The following is an 18,392-nucleotide window of genomic DNA, read 5'->3' as shown; positions in this document are numbered from 1 at the left end:
ACAGTCAGCTGTGAACGGAGACAAGCTTTATTGCATGCAGAGTCATAAAGCAAATCTTTTGCCGGCTAATGCCTTCATAATGTAGAGTCGAATGTCGGCAGTTTTCTTGAAAATCTGCCACTTTCTTTTTCCTCTTGTCGCAGCTGAAGACCACCAGGCGGGCGTACAACTTTGTCGCCGACACCAAGGCGGCCGCGGAGGAGTGGATCAGCAGAATACAGGACTGTGTGTCGTGATGAGCGCCCTCGACCGCTGTCGTGCCATTAGACTTTTTTGTAGTGCTCGGGTGCAGTTGCAATGTATGTTCTCCCGACTTCTCTGTTGTGCTGGAATCGTCTCAAACACCGGTGTGTTGCCACGTGGAGCGCCCTCTATTGACCAAGTTTGTTTTGTTATTATTACCTTGCTGCGTTCAAAAGTTCCTGCTGCCAGTTGGAAGTAATGCATGCACTTCAGGAGCCACTGACTATCAGATTAGCGACTTCTCTCAGGGGCATGCATTATTCCACACCGTAGCCCGCTGATTCGGACGTAGTCATGTTGAAAATTTGACTTACTTTTCTGTGTGTTTCAGTTGACATTGAATGGCAATAACTTTTAGTTACGCATTTTTTATGTGTGAATGTAAGCAATCAGTTCGTTCAGGATTTATGCTTAAATTAATCACAATTTTTTCCCCAAATGTTGGTGGAATTTGTGCCAGGTCTCGATTGTTGCAAAAATCATCAATTTGTCTTGTTTTAGTGTTTTTGTCAGACATTGTTTTGTGTCGCAACCAAGAAGTTTCATTTCCATGCTGCATTTGTGAACTGTTGTGTAAAGTACAGTTTGTAGGCTGTTGGGAGTAGTGATTTTACTGAACGGATGACCAAACTGATACATTTCTTTTTTTCTTCCATAAGCGAAGTTGTAAAAAGACACATTTTCCCACTTGTCAGATGGAGTTGCAGTGCGTAGTGCCACAGTACAGTACAATGTAGTCAGTCTAGAGCCATTTAAAAAAAATAATTGCCATGATTCAGCCGTTTCAATGCTGAATTTTTCTTATGGACGAGTAGTCAGCCTTGATAAGGCCATGAAGAAGTTTAATTTTGCTCTTGCCTACAAGAAAAAAAATTGCCATGCATAAAACCGTCAAACCGCTTCACGCGAAGCTTGAGATGGGCACGGTCCGGCCAAAAAAATCGCTACAAATGAAACTCGTTTTTGAAAACTTTTTGTAGAAGACGATTGGTGGCTGCCTAGCCTCCAAACCTACTGCAGGGTAGAAACTTACAGAGGTTTGTGTGCTCACTGTAGAGGATTGAATCCAGGGATGTGGGCCCGGCAAGCACTAGTCGAGCCGGGGCCCGGCTGTAGACAGTAGACGTTTCAAAGGTTTTAACAAGTGCTCTGTGCTGTACATAATTGTTGATAATATTTGCTATCTTGAGTTCTACTTTTTTTTTTCCGGGGGAAGGACGAGGAGATGGGAGAGATTGCTGAGTATATAATGAAATCAAAACATTAATCAGCAGTAGGATCAGTGAGAAGGAATTTTTTTTTTTTATTTAACATGGCCCTCCCGATTGAGGGGTCTTTTATTATGCCACGTATTTCTCCCAGACTGACACCAAGACGGTCAGTTATTTTTTGTCTATAATCACAATTTGTGTACAAAATAAAGTGGGTGGTACTTGTAAATACGATGAATATTAATTAACCTAGATATATTACCATTGATGAATATTTTATTTAACTGATTTTTAAGAATTTGAGAAAAAAATAACTGATAATAATGTGTAACCCTCTATTTCGAGTTTTTGAATGTGGAAAGAGTATGACATACAAGAAACTTTTTTTTTTATTCTTGCGAAACAAGCATCGCACAAGTTTTAGACGTAGCTGCTTCAGAGCCTGCGTAGGAAGTTCTTTTTATATAGAAACATCCTTGTTTAGTTACCAGATGGCACCGCGCCGTACACAGTGGTTTTTCTTCCAGACAGTAATGGGTGAAAAAATTATCAAACGGCAGTGAAATATCACACTTCTGACAAGCACAGACAACCAAAAATCAGTCTCACTCTTCACCCTCACACCCCAACCCCAATCAAAAAAAATGGCCAGATTTTTCTTCCAAGGAAAGGTCACCAGCCAATCCAACTGGTAATCCAACCTTTCAAATGGCAAGTTGCTCCACGCAGTGGTCAGTTTTCCAGTATCCCATGTTTTCGTTGCTGGGCTCCCCGTTCACTGTACGGAGAGTCCCAATTTTGTTCAGACTCAGTTCAAGGGAAGTGAAGCCTTGTCCATTTTACTTGGCTGTGGCTTGAAACAACACGCAAACCCCCATTGGTAGAAGCGACAGCCACTGTCATCGGATCATGTTACTTCAAGCCACAGCCAAGCAGTTCAGCCTATAGTTCAGTGGAAATACCCGCACTGCCAGTGCATCTGACAGCAAGGGGTAGAACTAGAATTTTTCTCGAACATCACGATGTACTCCAACCCTCTCTCGAAACCCATCACAGACTGCCATCTTTGCCTGCTTTGTCCCAATACACCTGCTCCCCACACCCAGCCCAAAGCGCCCATTTATCCTGGGCATCTATTGGCCCTTCTGCCCACCACCCCACCCATTCATACAGAACGGTACCCTAACATATCCCCCGTTGGACATTTTCTTGACATCCCGACCGATGTTCTTTCCTCTGGAATTTGACGATAATAATATTGGGTGACAAGAAGAAACCGATGAACCAATAAAGTGCCAAATTTTGTTTCCAGTATAAGTCTGTAAAGTTGGTGACAGATTTGCACGATTGTGCACAGACAGATTACAGAAACATAATTGACGGGTATCTGTGCCCCTTAGAAGTTGAAGGGGAATACTTCAGTGGGTGGGTGATGGGTTTATCCCGAAAAGTCTTGTTGGTGTGATACCTTGAGAGCTACTTGACATGATGGACTTCAAAGTTTGTGGCTTGCTCTTGGTGGTTCCTAAGAGGCTTTTGGGGCCGAAAGGTCAAGGTGGCTAAAGCACAAATCATGTCAACGTGTTACCTCGAGAACTACTAGACATTATGTTGGAATCAAGCCGTTCAGCCCTTGCATGGCAGTGCAGCATTTGTCGGTGCTGTCGTAACCACAGAAATGTTGTCCAGATCCCGGATTGCCCCCCTCCCTCCAGGTTCCGGAGCACCTCTGTGTCTTGTTGCCTACGGAGGTAGTCCAAGTTGTGGGCTACATTTACTAGACTTTTGCCACCATTGCTTTCAACTCTTTACAGTTTTGTTCGAAATTTTGAAAATTTGGAGCGGAATTCAATTTTGTACTTCTGTTGCTTTTTGGAAAAAAATGCTATTTATTAATAGATAAGATTTTGATAAAATATGAACAGTTAATAATATGTAGTTGAAATTTCATAGTTGACTCTTTACGGTGATTTTGTGACCAGTAGATGTCTAGCAACTTGGCACACTTCCCATTTGCGAATGGCGCTGATATACAAGATTAGTTCCTATCTGCACTTTTTAAATTCTTTTGTACATCTTGCTTCGATGTTGACCCTTTTTTAAACGACGTGATTCTTTATTTATTATGCCCTCAGTTCGTTGCCCCTTTGTTTTGTGTATCCGATTAATTTATTTGGTCGAGCTACCGCGAGTTCTGCGTTTGGATGGCATCACAGGCTGGCAACTTTGTGAGCAGAGAATAAGGGCGCTTGAAAGGTTAATAGACAGCGTGAGTTTCCCGACTGGACTCGGGTCTAACCTTGCTTAAGGTTATAATTGACATGAGGATTTCTTCGAAATTGAAAGAAAAAGGAAATTCAAAGTTAAAGATATTGCATTTGTCCAGCTGCAAGTGCACTGAATGAACTGGCGTGGCCGATTAACCAGAAATTGTGGGTAGGCCAAGAAGTGCGGTGGGACAGTGATAGCATTTTCAGGCGGGTAGTTTGCCGAACAGTCTTTGCTTCGTTCTACCAGACACAAGGCAAATGCCACCCGTAGTAACGAAGCTGCAGAGGCCTGAAACGGTTCTCCCCAAAGTCGAGTCCCTTCGCAGGTCCCTTCGCAAGTTCCCTCACAAGTCTGTTCACACGACCAGTCGTGAGTACTCAAATGAGCAATGTCAGAGGAAAGCTTTTTGTCACCGTTTTTGCCTGTTCATTTGAATAGCTCATGCCAGTTCATTTGAATAACTCAAAAACAGTTTATTTAGACTCGACAACTGGTGGTGGACTCGACTACAGCAGCCGACGCCCTTCTTTCCGTTGCGTGTTATGCATGACGTCCCATGGCTAGCAGCGTCCGGTTTTAAAAGAGCAATAATTTCGAGTGATGCGGAAACGAAGCCATATATATGTTGGCAGTTTGTAAGTGAGGGTAAATATTGAGGCAGAATATGTTCATTACGAGCCCTTTTCCCACTTCGTAGTTAGACAGTGATTGATCACCTTAAGTACCTGTACAGCGTATTATTAAGTGCAATTTATTAACTATGAAGATTTCTGTTTTTATAAAGGATTAATATTGTGATATTAAAAGAAGGCATCCACTGGTTTAAAGCGTCCTTGTGGTGTTGCCGCCCCATTCATTTCTCTGTCATCTCAATGCAATGCTGTAAATGATTCTGTATTTTGCATCACAAAAATAGTATGGTGCGCTTGACTAGTTTTCGACCGATCATTGCTTTGCACATGAATTAGTGAACCAGTAGTTTTCTCCTTTAAGCTTTGCGGCTTTATGACGTGAAATGTGTTTCTAATCTTGAAGCACTTTTTGAACAGGAATGAAATCGACTTAACACTCAAAATTTTTCGTTGTTGCAAGGCAAATTCGTCGTGCTAACACTACAACAAGTCATATAGCGTATACGGTTCTCACATATTGTCTCAGTCTTAGCTTACTGCATCCACATGGGCACTCCCTTCATTTTTAATAGATCACGTGGCTTTCCCATGGTCTACTCCGAGGTGTCTCAACCCTTGCCTGGATCCCACTGCTCTGTATAGAGGCCCCCCGAGTTGCCTTTTTTTTCGTTTTGACACAAATTTGCCATGTTTTAATATACATTTGTACATTCTTTACTTCCATCAAAACAAAATCCCTGGATGGTTCTTGAAAATTGGATTCCCCTAACTTTCCCCACAATTTCATTTCCGTAGAAATTTCCTCTGGAGGCTAAAATGTTTTAAAATCTGCATAAAATAAGATTTCCAAGTAATTTGGCAAAATATGGCACAGATTGACGTTCTCTAAACACGTACAGCGTGCGTGTCATAGCTTCACTGTGTAACAGGAAATGTTCAGGCTCTTAGGCCTGTGTGAAAAAATGCCTATTGTGAGGTCATCAGGAAAAGTATTTTTGATATTGTCCCATTTGAATTCTTTGACGGCTGTTTCAGAAGTAGGACGTCGCTTCAGTTCAACCATGCCAATTGCACACAGTGTTACACTGAACCGGTTAACCGCCATGGACCCAGAAGTTTACACGCAGCTTGAATGTTCATTCAATGGGAGCTTGTATTAGTGATATGTGCGTGCGCTTGTATGTCCGGATTGGGATGGTTTCCAATCAAAAGTATGAAAACTTACGTCAACCAGCGAATGGGTGTCCAGGTACCGCACCTCGTGTACCCGAGTTAGTGACAAAAATGTTGAAAGGCTGCTGAAATTTGAGCAATTTTTGTTGGAGCTTTGGACGCTAAGGTGTGCATTTTTGCAGCGATCCAAATTAATTTGGCTCTGATTTTTTTGCCTGGTGTAGCTTATACACTATCGATCAATTTTGGTCATGCAGCTAGTGTCGAACGTCAAAAGACAGAGAAAATTAAATAAAAATGTCTCCCTATTAAACCATTTGTGTTGGAGACACTACTTACATGGGGGGGGGGCTCCAGTTGACGAGTCTTCACATTCTTGCAGGTACACACAGCCCTACATGTGCATGCCGTTTAGTTAGCTTCGTCCTCATCCATGGCGATTGAAAGTTTTGACAAATCCCTGGATCGATGCTTTTACATGTATTTGCTTTTTATCTCACATGTACATTAAACATGTTGTCATATAACAGTGACGTTTACATTCTAAACACATCAAAATATATTTAATTAATCGTAACCGAGAGATCATTTTGACGTCGTTAAAGCGCACCTCTAAGGAAAACGCGTTTTCTCTAATTTTATCTTTTCAAACAAATATGGAAGTATCCAAGTCGAACACAGTGTTATTTGTCTTCAGAACTCAACTAGTATTACAAGCTAAAAAGGGCTTTTTTCTTCACATGTCAAGATGCGAATTCTGAATGTAGATAGCGTCATTATGAGAAAACAGAGAAAAGGAGGGTAAGCCTTGCCCTCGGTTCATGGTGGATAAAACCCTCTGCATTCCAGGCAATGCATGTAGACATTGTTTGAACAGATAAAATCTGAGAAAACGCGTTTCCCTTAGAGGCGCTCTTTAACATCAACCACGTTCACGTCTATGCACATGCATGTACAGGTGCACCCAAATGTACATGTACATTGGTGGTAGTGTACACAATAAGGCCATTCATACAATGAACCGAAGCCATTGCACTGCGGTCCGCCTACAACGGACTTCAGATAGAACGAATGTTTCTACTGCATGTAGGTCCCGCGGACTCTTCGTGATGACGAGAGTCGACTGTATTAATCATTTTTTTTTCAGGGAATGCGCTGTACGTTTACGAATATGCTACACTATCGATTTCTTTAATACAGCAATCATCTTATTTGACTCGTCCAATACCTACATGGACATTTGAATCTCGCTCAAAAAGTCATGCAACATTAGGCCTATATCAAAATATTTTAACTTCCACAGAATCATCGGATTACTTTCTGATGTTCTATTATTTTTCACAAGATATTGTTCATAAGCAAAGCTGGCTGTTAGGCCTATCTATTGTTTTAAAGAATTATTTAATTTTGTTTGCATTACTTCAGAAAAGAGTTTGAAATTGGTACTAGCTTAGTAAATAATGAAGTCGAATCCATCATTGATATGCAGATTTAAATGGTGCATGTAAAAAAAGAAATACCATTTAGACAAAAAGGCGGAATAATACTCGTGAAAGTAAAAGAAAAGCAAGTTAAGTGAAGTTTGTGACAAACTGCATTTTAACCAAGCAGTGAACTTGTGACTCTTAAAACCCAGTGCAAATGAACGCAATGATGAGGCTGCATCCGAATTCTGGCTGCGGCTCCAGGGAACGCGTGACTCTATGGGACACGCATGCAGCCGCTACCCGTTAGCTTCCATACTGGGCACGCGTATTAATTTTGCCACAACCAAGTAATTGGGACACAGCCTTAATCACACTAACATTGCCTTTGGCTGATGCTGCGTTGCTACTGGCCGTTCAATAACTGGTTCAGAAGCAGCCTGTTATTAATAGAACTACTACATATATCCTGAAACAGCAGTCAACACGATATGCACGTAACATGAAATTAATGCACTGATTCTGAATCGGAGCATCTGTACAACATTCTACTCATAAATCTATGCAAACTATTTTAGATTCTGTTTTGGAAATGTCATTGAAAAGTGCCATTTTTATCATTTAACATATTTTGTGCTGTCCTTAAATATTATGTGCATATCATTTGATATTGTGATGGCTGCGTGAGACTAGTGTTTCAACATTTGGTGAATTTTTATCGACATGTAATATCAAAAGATACTGTTTATATGAAAGGTTTTATAATCAAAGGTTAGAATGAACAGTTGTGCGTGCAAAATTTTTGTGAAAAAAAATCAAACTGGGCTACTGTCATGCGCTAGAAATACCACAACAGAAAAGAAAATTTTAGACATCAAAATAGCTGACATTTTAAAGGTTATATACACAGTTGTAGAATGGTTAAAACAATTAGACTGCAGGGCCTTGTAATTAGGTGCAGTCACGTTATAAACAATGTTGTATTCGGCAGGCTGCAAGAGCTCCGCTAGTGTAGTGTGAATTTCACCCCCTTTAGTGGGAGGAGCTGCTGCGAAAATGCAAATGTTATGTTACGTCATACTAATTAAAAATGTGGTAAATGCTGTTATTTGGTTGATAGGTGGCAGCTGACCCACTTAACTGACTATAGGCCTGCCACCGTACGGGTTCCAAAATTAATTGTAGAACTGCCAATGGGCCTTCTCCTTCGACGTCATAGTTGCATAGCTTTGTTTATTAGTTGACGGTAAACTACGACTGGCCTTTCAGTTTAAAAGCAACACAATAATTCACCAAATGTTGACACAATCTCACGTATGCACATATACTGGCAGTCAGGTCAATAGTGCATGTCTATGCGCCCCGAGGGACATTTTTGACACACAGAGGTGTGTTATAAAACATGGCATAAATCGGTCTCTAGTGCACGCCAATGTCCCCTTGGGCCTGTGAGTCAACAGAAGAGGATCCTGGCTCTATAGTTACCTTTGGCATCGGATAATATGACCTCATCGCGAGTCGTCTCGTTGCCTGTCTATGTACTGTATTGCTACATACCAAATGGTAATACGACCCTCCTTAGAAGAAATAGTTATACTTTGGTTATACATTAAAATGGTAGGCAAAATGACAGGGTTGTATAGAATGCTGGAGAGCTTATCGTATAATTCAAACTTCATCAGGCAGTATACCCTAGAAAGCTTTACCTAGCAGTGACATTCCTATGGCTTATCACCCCCACCCCGTCTTCAATTCTGAAAGCTTGATCTGCCCTGTGTTTAAGTTATTAGGTGTGAAGAGAATTTGAAGGGCGTTTTGTACACATCGATACCCTTTTTGTAGAGCACAAGGCATCCAGCCATTCGCCATTTGATTTGTACATGATCACGCAACTCTCACCTCTTTCGTTTGGCTCACCTTCAGCCCAGTTGTGGTACTCGCTCGGGCCCCTAACAACGCTGTTACACTTCAAGGAATACACAGCGCCCTTTAATTCTGACAGGCAGTTAATCCACGCTGCCAAGACACCCAGGCCCTCTCTTGTCATCACTGCCCGAAAGAACTCGTTCTCGTCTTGGGATCGAGGTGCCACCATATCTGCCCCTTGGTTGACGCAGTGAGCCAGCGCTTCCGTGTATGTGAGCTTGACCAAGTTGACAGCGTAGCACCGTTGTCCCCAGGGCTCCCAGCCGGGCGGACATCTTCCAATCGAGACATCGCACCCTTGACAAGTGACAACAAGTGTCGTGGCGACGACAACCACAAACCAGTCCAAAAAAGCCATCTTTGCTGAATTTCCTGTTCTTTTGAAGTACACTTGAAACTAACAAAATTTACAAGTGTATTCAGTCAAAAGGCATATGAGCAGAGCTTTAACAAGAGGAGATGGTTGTCAAAAAAGAGGACTGGACGAAAGGAGCACAGTACAAAAAATTGTTCTACGTAAATATTCGCAAGAATTCAAAAATAAGACTTCATGTCCCAACTCCAAAGCTAGAAACTTCTTGGCATGTAAAACTAGTCCATTGAAGTCCAAATCGTCGCTTGATCCAGTGACAACGAATACAACGATCACAGTCGTCACGCTTGGGTCGTGTCTTGGGAGTGTCTTTCGGACACTCGCCAAAATGTCTAACAGAATGATGATGTTCACGCCTTGGCAACTGAAACACGAGTTTTTGTTGATTTCTCCGGGAGCCTTGTTTTCTGCTTTGTTTTTCTTAACACACCCTTTGTAGTTAATTACATCTCGTGTCAAACCTTCAATGAGACAAATCTCGTTTTTTCTGCCTGGTTCCTTTAACAAACCATACCTGTCCATACATTACATGAAACAGATTTCGAAGCATTATATACTGCAAACGCAAAACAATCCAAGAATGGTTTTCTGCTCAATCGAAGTCCAGAATGTCGAATCACAAATCATTGGTCTAGTCGCAGTGGAGAAGGTCCACCACACTAGTCGGAGATATTGCAAGGCACAATAAAACAGAACACTTTTCAAACTGCGTTTATAAGTTGGTACATCCGGTAGATGTGTCATGTATTGACATTTGACGCCGTGGATACCAATGCTTGGCTCAAATGATTGTTGTTAGTCTTTCAATGAAACAAATGGCATCCTCGGTAAAGCTGCAAACTCTCAGTGCTTCTTAGACCCAACCAGTGAGCTGGAATTCAATGCACAACACGACAGAGCCGGGCCTCTTGGAGCGTTTGCTGATTGGAGGTCGATTTATTAATGAGCTGGTGTTGAAGCATTGAAGTCCGGCCTTTTTTCACGGCCTCGTAAATTTCATTAACTGCCAAGCTCTAGCGTATGAAGCTCCATTGGTGTCAGTTTTCCTTTGTGATGCGTGTTTCGCAAGGAGGCATGTCTTTCAGTAAGTTGCAGAAGCAAGATAATAACTTGACGAAGCAAGATGATAATTGTCAAAAGATATGCACTTGCCAGGCCAGACTTGCCGGATATGCACTTGCCGTCAGGACACGGTGAGTTAATGATCTAGTTTGTCGCCGTTTGTACTATATCTAATCATGTTTTACGGGTACAATGGCACAACTCTCCGTGCAAGATGTCCTGACCGTAGCAAGTACCCTTGTGGTCACCAGTATGTTTTGACATTGACCAATCAACTTCTTAGCAAAACTATATCTTGGTTCTGCAAGTTATTATCTTGCTTCGGCAACTTACTGAAAGACATATGCCTCCTTGCGAAACACGCATCACAAAGGGAAACTGACACCAATGGGGCTTCATGCTAGCGCGACAGTGAACAGATCGATCATTTGGCGTGGGTGTCTGAAAGGCTATCACACCACTCCCAGTTGGCCTGGCAACAGACAAGTGCTTTGCATGGTTTAATGAGTAAATATGACGGACGAGGGCCCACTGTACGTCGTTAATGTGTGAGCGACATCGTAAATGGTACCTCGAGTTCAGTTTATTGGTTTACAGTGGCTGCGTTTGTCGTCCAAGGCAAAGGGGGAATGCACACAACCAATCAAGCATTCGATTATCAAGCACTACGGTAAACAGGATGTTACGATTTATTATTATTGTTGATATCAAGCTATAAGGCCATGTTCCTGAAAAAAAATGTGGGTCGACCTGATTTAGACGAACAAACCATTGACGCACAGAATCTATAATTATGGCATATTAAGGTTTTGGGTCCGGTGGAGGGCAAAATGGAATTTTTCTAAAGAAGAAACTATACAGTTGAGATTTTCCTTCTTTCGTTCCTATAAACATGCCTAATTGCTCTCCCTTCCCTACATTTGATAGTACCGTTTGGAAATGATGTCCTTAGAAGAAAAAAAAGACCAACATGTCGGGAGGTTGTTCCTTCGGACCGGATACACCACGGTCTATGTGACAAGAGCAAAATTATCGAGGAGGGGGCCTGTCATACCCAGTCCTACTGGGATAGCCAACCATGTTTGTTTTGATCGGTCGCGAAACCGGCACCCCCCAAAAAAATAATCAACTCAACCCTATTCAACTCAATCCTATATACCCTCAACCCAATCCCCAAACCCAACCCTCAACCCGACCCATTTAGTTCAGCCACATTAAAAAATACTGTAGTGATTCTGCCCTTGTCTTTCACCTCAGCGGCCTGGGTTTGATTCCCAACTTGGTTATCATGTGGATTTGATTTTCAGCACCTGCCAATATTTGGGTTTTACCCAGAATAACCACCTGGGGTTTCCTTCCACCGTTAAAAATGTACGTGTAACTGCTCCTCGTTGTCTCTGCTCTATAGGTTTCTGCAGGCTTCAGGCTGCAGTCCCTTAGGTACATTAACCCCGATCCAATGTAGATGTAGTACGTCATCATACACTAAGACGTGAAAAAGAGGTCGCCCTTACTCAGACACAGTGTACGTAACATAAAGAGCCTCATTTTCAAGATTTTATATTAAACAAATTTGTATATCAAACAATATTAATATTACACTAATCATATAAAAGATACCACTCCCTGTACGCTTTCTCCGATATTAATACAAACCAAATTTTCCTATTATGCCGGGTCTGTTAGAGTTGTCCACTAATATCTTCTGTCCATTTCGAAACCAGTGTTATAAAAATGGGACATACCATTCTCGTAAAAAAATCCATTTGGTTTGACACAAGTTGGCCATAGTTTTTAACATCTCCATTAATTGTGCGGGAACATAGGAACAAACTTAGGTTTTCGTGCAAGTCATAAATATTTCTATAAACACAGATGTTTCCATACGCATATTTAAAGTTTCAAGAAGATCGGTCATTGGACAGCTGGGGCGTCGTGGGGGCAATCCCCCACTTGGCTCTGAGACAGTGAAAAAAGCTCAATTTAGGGTAAACAATTTACTTCTGCAATATGATCAGCATGATGGAATTCGGCCTCTTAAATTAATCAGTACGTCTCATTTGACGTGGTTGTCACCACAACTAGAGGATTTGACTGTTGTATAGTTGGAAAATCTGAGTTGATTTTCAAGAGGTGCATATACGCACCAGGTCACCAATTTTATAATGGCCCCAAATGCACATGCTATTTCCAAATGGCCAGCAAAAGTGAGTGTAAAGACACTGATCCTGTCCCTGAACCAACATCGCAGAAACCTGCAGGGTAGCAGGTTTCGTACACCATTTTGATTTTTCGGTGCAGTGACGTAAAACCTCCTGCGGAGGATTTTTGTTGGCGCCACCTGGTAATTGCAGTTTGTGTATAGTAGAACCTGAACTGAACATGATTTGCCTAATTGCGTCCACATTTAATCCACATAATCTCCCTACATACGCCCATAGCTCATTAAATTTGCTTAATCCACGTCTGATTTCCTGTTCAGCCGAGAGGTCAACAGAAGTAATAAGATATCACAACACTTGCATTTTAAGATAACGCAATCAGTTGCCTAGATGTCTTGGCTGACGTCAGTGAATAATGCTTAACAAAGGCTATTTTCCTCTGATTCCAGTGTTCAAGTTGATCTCATACGAGACCTCGTTTCTGAGTATATCAGAGCAAAGGTTTTACAGATTTTGAGCATCGCCATCGTCAGTTTTGCAGTAGAAAGGTGAGTTAGCCGTTCTGTGACTTTCTTTCAGTACTGCTGTGTGTTTTCTGTCCTTTGCTTACTTGCCAACTGCAATCGGTCACTTATATATAGGGAGCATTTAAAACAGAAATGAAGATGGTGGTACAGGTGAGATTTTATAGCTAATTATATTTTGCCAGATGAATCCGGGAAGGGGTGATCTGTAAAGGAAATGGGGGATGGCTAGTGGGAATTCATGCACTTTTTCTCTTTCAGAAGTACAAACAGCTAGCGGGGCTATTTGCAACAGTCCTACTGTCATTGTTTCGCCCGGGATGAATTAACAGGAGCTTCAAGTTGCTGTAGTTTGTGCTTCCAAGGACCGGCCGGTACGCCTGGCGTCCCCGGGATTCCTGGAAACCCTGGAGGTCAAGGACCTCTTGGCCCAAGAAGTGACCCCTCTGTCTGGACCTAAGGGGGACACTGGCGACCAAAGACAGATAGGGAGACCAAGGCAAGCCAGGGATACAATGACTTCCTGGAAAACTGGGACCTGCAGGGCGAAAGGGAAACAACGGTGAGTGGCAAAAAGGTGACCGGGGAAGCCAGGAATCCTGGGCTACCTGGTGAAAAGGGACAAAAGGGTCACCTAGCAGATGTTACCCTGGCTACACCGACACCGCCCTCTGCTATTGCATCCAGTGCTTACCGGATATCGAGTGTCACAGGCAATGTTGGCGATATCATCATCTTTGGCAACATCAAGACGAATCTTGGCGATGGTTACAGTCCACAATCAGGCGTGTTTAGTGTTTACATGCTTTGTACCTAGAGCTTACTTCTTCACAACCAGCTTAGAAAGAATTGCGTCCACATTGCGACCTTACATTAAGCTGAAAAAGAACGGTCAGCTTGTCTTTTCAGTCTTTATACTGGTGACAACTCAGCAGTAATTATTCTGGCTCCAGGAGATAGAATCTGGCTTGAGTTTGGCAGTAATAACAGAGGAATTTACATTGATTCAAGCAGGTATTCTTTTTTCTCTGGCTTTCTTATATTTCGAGTGTAAAGCTACCTTGAAAATGGCCGATGAAATTGTTACTGAAAGCATCTATGCTGCATCTAGCAACCTAAGCTTGCTTCTTTGGGAGTTAATTGAGATCGTTAATCATGAGCTGTAGGCTATCTATTTAGGGGTATGGTTGCATCGCTGGTTATCAATGGCTGATTTCATTTATTATTACAGAGGGAACCATTTGCATGAAAATAATTGTACGAAATTTCAATGATTATGCACACTGCGAGAATTGCAGCCAACGGCTTCTCACTGTCCCGTAATTTATCTTTTTTTCCTCTTTTCTGAGTGGGAAGCGTGGCGAACTTGTTTATGGTGTGCAATCCCCACATTTCCTCATATTGATTGAAAACTGTATCAGAGACAGCCCAATCATCAGCATCCACAATTCTACTGGTGCAATCAGCGCTTTCGTTCGCAGTCCTTGGAATCCATTTTACATTGAGTGAAATGTTTTGCCATAAACAAATAGTGAAAATAGTGCAAATCGTCTTTCATACTGCTGCTCATGGTTAGTTTGGTTTCAGCTTGCTTGTCTGTAAACCTTTTCATTCTATGTTTAGCTAATTTCCTCGCGATAATAACATAACCATTTCTACTTTAGATCTCTCCGTGTAGAACTTTTGTTTTTCTCAATGTGGTGGTCCGTGGTCCAACTTACCTGTGCACATTAACTTGCTACTTCTACAACACACCTACCAAATCCTGAACTACTTGCATCCGAATGTCTTGGAGGCTTTCGGTTTCGGTCGATAGGTGCACTGTTTAGATTGCAAATATTTTCTTGCCAGGAATTAAGTTCATTCAAAGCCTGAGTAGACAGTACAACATAAGAGTCCTGAATATTGTAGACTTCATGCACACATGCACGGCCTTGGTCATGAGTCTAGATATATCTCTTACTGCTAGACTGTAGATGGAATCTTGCCTGCAACCCTCGCCAAAACTCTTGCCTTGGTCGTTGAGGGATCCTGTAAAATTCTCGCAATTTCGTTGTGAATAGCTAAATTTCTCCTGTCTGGTACTCTATAAAAAGAAAACCTAAGTTTAGGTGAATGTTGCACCCTCGCCATTCCAATGTTTGAAATGGTTCCCACTGTGACTTCTGCTCATTCGGGACAAATCCTGAGGCAATAAGATCCGTTCTTATGTCATAACTGGCTGGTTTTGCCTCCAGATCAGTGCTGGCACGCCCTAAACCATAAACTAATGCGTTTACATTCACTCCCACATTTTTTGACCAATGGTTGGACAATTGAAGTGAAGATAAAGGGGGCAAAACTGAGACCAAATGGCAGGCACTTGAATCGAAAATATGTTGTTTTACGTTCTAGGTCCCACGCAAACCTTAAAAGCTGTCTGTGACTGGGGTGTATGTCCACATGGTGGTAACACTTTAGATGAAATTCGAAAATGAAACCTGCTTTCCTGAGGAAGTTTTGGGCGTTGTGGATATCCTCATACGGCAAGAGTTCCATATATGGACAACAGGCCCTGTGCACAAACCGATGGAACTTGTCTGAAAAAAACAAACCCTAAGTGGTTTTCAAGTAAATTCTTTGGAATTTTTAAAACAAAATTTCACTTTTTAGGACATGTTATCACTCTCTGAAGGCTGTTATAACATTTAAAGGGAACATTAGTATTTTCCGTATATGTAACTCATTCCCTGTTATGAGTAGAAACTGAAAGTGGGTTAACGATATGTGGCTGTCTCGGGCAAATTTCAACTGAGCCCAAGCTTAATAGCTCTGATACCACCTTTGAGACAAAGGCGTGATGGGTAAAAGCTGACTTCTTGTTTTTAGCAAATTGAGCCGGGGGAATTACGCAATCATTTTGGACAGTATCCTTAACAAACGCAGGGTTGCAATATGGCGCCAAAAGAGTGCATGGTTTCTTAATTAATCGACCACTTTTGATTGCCCGACTTCCCTGATTTTGCTCAGAAAGAGCAGGATTCTCTTCTATTAGCAAATCTGAATCTAGATTTTCTTCCATACTTTGTCAAACGACATTATAAGAGGCCAATCATACTTGACATTAGATTTAACTACATTAGGGGTTTGCTGCAGCTTGCTTGGTTGTGTTTTTGCCTTGGAACTGCTGTTGTCGTGATGGGCAGCTTTCCTTCCAGTGCCCAAATCTGCCGATGAAAAAGTAACTTCCCTGCCCTGTTTGATTATCTGGATGCCACAAAAAGGCTGAAAAGTGAAAGGAGCAGTGCTAGTAGAGACAAGAATCTGGCCGCTATTGCACTCCTTCTTCAAGCTCTTTGACGTCAGTTGGTAGCTTGCTTCTTTTTTATTTTCCTTCTATAACACGTGCTTCGGCCCTTTGAATTTGCTTTCCATCGTCTTCATCTGACGCCAGTTTATTTGTTTCGTATTCCGAAACGGTTGTCTCACCATATGCTCGCTCTGCTCAGCTACTTCTTTCAGTTTCTGTCCTGCAGCAATCGAATCCTTGGCATTTTTATAATGGAAAGGGCGTTGGCTTGGTCGTCAAGTGCCTCGCTTAGCAGCTTACTCATGGACTGGTTGAAGTCAAATTGCCACCTATTCCCCTCTCTTTCCTATTGCGTGCAAAGTTAGTATTCAATCTGCGTGCACAGAATGTCTATTCTTAATAGAGGTATCTGTATTAGGAATGAAGATATCTCTATTCCTAACAGAGATATCTCTATTCCTAACAGAGATATCTCTTCCTAACAGAGATATCTCTCTTCCTAACAGAGATATCTCTATTCCTAACAGAGATATCTCTATTCCTAACAGAGATCTCTCTATTCCTAATAGAGATATCTCTAATTCTAATAGAGATATCAATATTGTACGTTCTTGTCACAAGTCAATGATATTTTACGCCAAGTGTTTGATTAATTTGAAGACACAAACTGTATGTTGCCAAGTTGGCCAATTTTCCTTATATGCCCTTTTATGCAAAGTAAGGTAGGGTCCTGTATGGTTCACACCTGCATGGGTACACACCAGGCATGGGGACCTGAATAGTGTTTTATAGTGCCTGCTCACTGAAGCGTTGTCCAGCAGTGATAGCCTTAAATACTGGGGTGTGGTTCTGTGTGTCACACACTGACAGGCCTGTGGTGCGATAGCTCTCAAGCCAGAATTGTATTAAGCCTTTTAACCTTGTTAATGTGGATTGAAAATCCAGTGTTGGCGGTAGCCATAACTTGGGAGAGCGATTTGCTTCCCCAAATTTTCAGGAGAAAAGTTTAAAGAGGAAGGGCAGGCTGTGACAATTTGCAGTGTGCTGTAAGACCTCAGGAGCCAGTATATACTGGCTCCTTATTACGGAGTCGGAGCTCCTGTAAGTGGACCTTATTGAGTTCCGAGACACGATCAAGCCAGGTCCTGCATTGGCTGGATAGGAACAGCAAGTCTGCAGCAGGGGGACACGGCTACCTACCTGCCTGTTGGTCTGCTAAGTCCAGCCCTGACTCACCTGCATCATCCTAAAAGGATCGGCTGAGAATCATGTAACAGCGGCGCATGGGACAATTGACCAACTCTCCCTGTGAACTGTCCGAATTTGGGCTAGTGGTAACTATTAACCAGCCCACCAGCCTTCTAGTTTCTATGAAACCCATTTTGTTTTTAAACTGTTGATTTTCTGCATTTTGCTCCCCCTTCAGTGTATTGTTTTTGTGGTTTGTATATTTATAAATAAATTAGTTTTCATTGAATTTTGAAGTCAAATTATCTGCTTGAGTGTACTGCATAATTTACCGTGCACACATTGCGTGTCAGAGGGTAGGGGGATCCGGGCTTGTGACAATTTGGGGGCTGGTCCGGGAAAATAAAAAAATATTAGAAAAGGACCTCTCGCACTAAATTAGAAGAGGCATATGTTTTCTCTACTTGGTTTAATTATCCAGTACACTCGGTCATAAAACTAGAAATGTAGCCCTTCAGTCGACTTAGGAATATGTGCGAATAATGTACGATGATGAGAATCTTTTTGCCTATGGTTGCTGTCTCACAATATGATGGTTTCTGTGAAAGCCAATCAGGATACATGTATTGTTTTGGCTTAGTTGTTGTAAGATGGTGGTAAAAATACCCTTTGTCTCTACAGTCTTGGTTACAGCTTGCCTCCTTGTTCTGGTACTCGGTGACAAACGTACCTTCGCATTTGATCGTAGTATCGAGTGTAGACCGTCGTGTTCGCTGAATATAACTCATAGGTTGTTTCGCGCAGGCGAAATTGTGCAGGGCGCCATGGAATTTGAACAGCTTTTAGAGTTAGGCAGGGAGCTCAACTTGGAAGGTGAGCAGCTGTTGCGTTTTGTTCAGCAGCGCGAAGAGCAA

At 42.1% G+C, this 18,392-nt stretch overlaps 1 protein-coding gene and 1 pseudogene across 13 annotated transcripts in view; both read left to right on the top strand.

Annotated features, from left to right (window-relative positions):
- LOC110977966 (myotubularin-related protein 13-like) overlaps positions 1 to 4,557 on the top strand; it is a 92,237-nt gene extending 87,680 nt beyond the window's left edge. For all 13 annotated transcript variants that reach the window (XM_087130261.1, XM_022232526.2, XM_022232522.2 and 10 more), the window contains one exon: positions 144 to 4,557. In XM_087130261.1, coding sequence (XP_086986387.1) covers positions 144 to 236 — 93 coding nt within the window. In that variant the 3' untranslated portion in view covers positions 237 to 4,557. The remainder of the gene's footprint in view (positions 1 to 143) is intronic.
- An 8,585-nt stretch (positions 4,558 to 13,142) lies between these two features.
- On the top strand, positions 13,143 to 18,051 carry LOC147795869 (uncharacterized; annotated as a pseudogene).
- The last annotated feature ends 341 nt before the right edge of the window (positions 18,052 to 18,392 follow it).

The sequence above is a fragment of the Acanthaster planci genome, linkage group LG20 (assembly GCF_054643075.1).
Source record: "Acanthaster planci isolate LZ-2023a linkage group LG20, COTS_SCS, whole genome shotgun sequence".
Classification (NCBI taxonomy): domain Eukaryota; kingdom Metazoa; phylum Echinodermata; class Asteroidea; order Valvatida; family Acanthasteridae; genus Acanthaster; species Acanthaster planci.
This window is presented reverse-complemented; position numbering and strand designations above follow the sequence as displayed.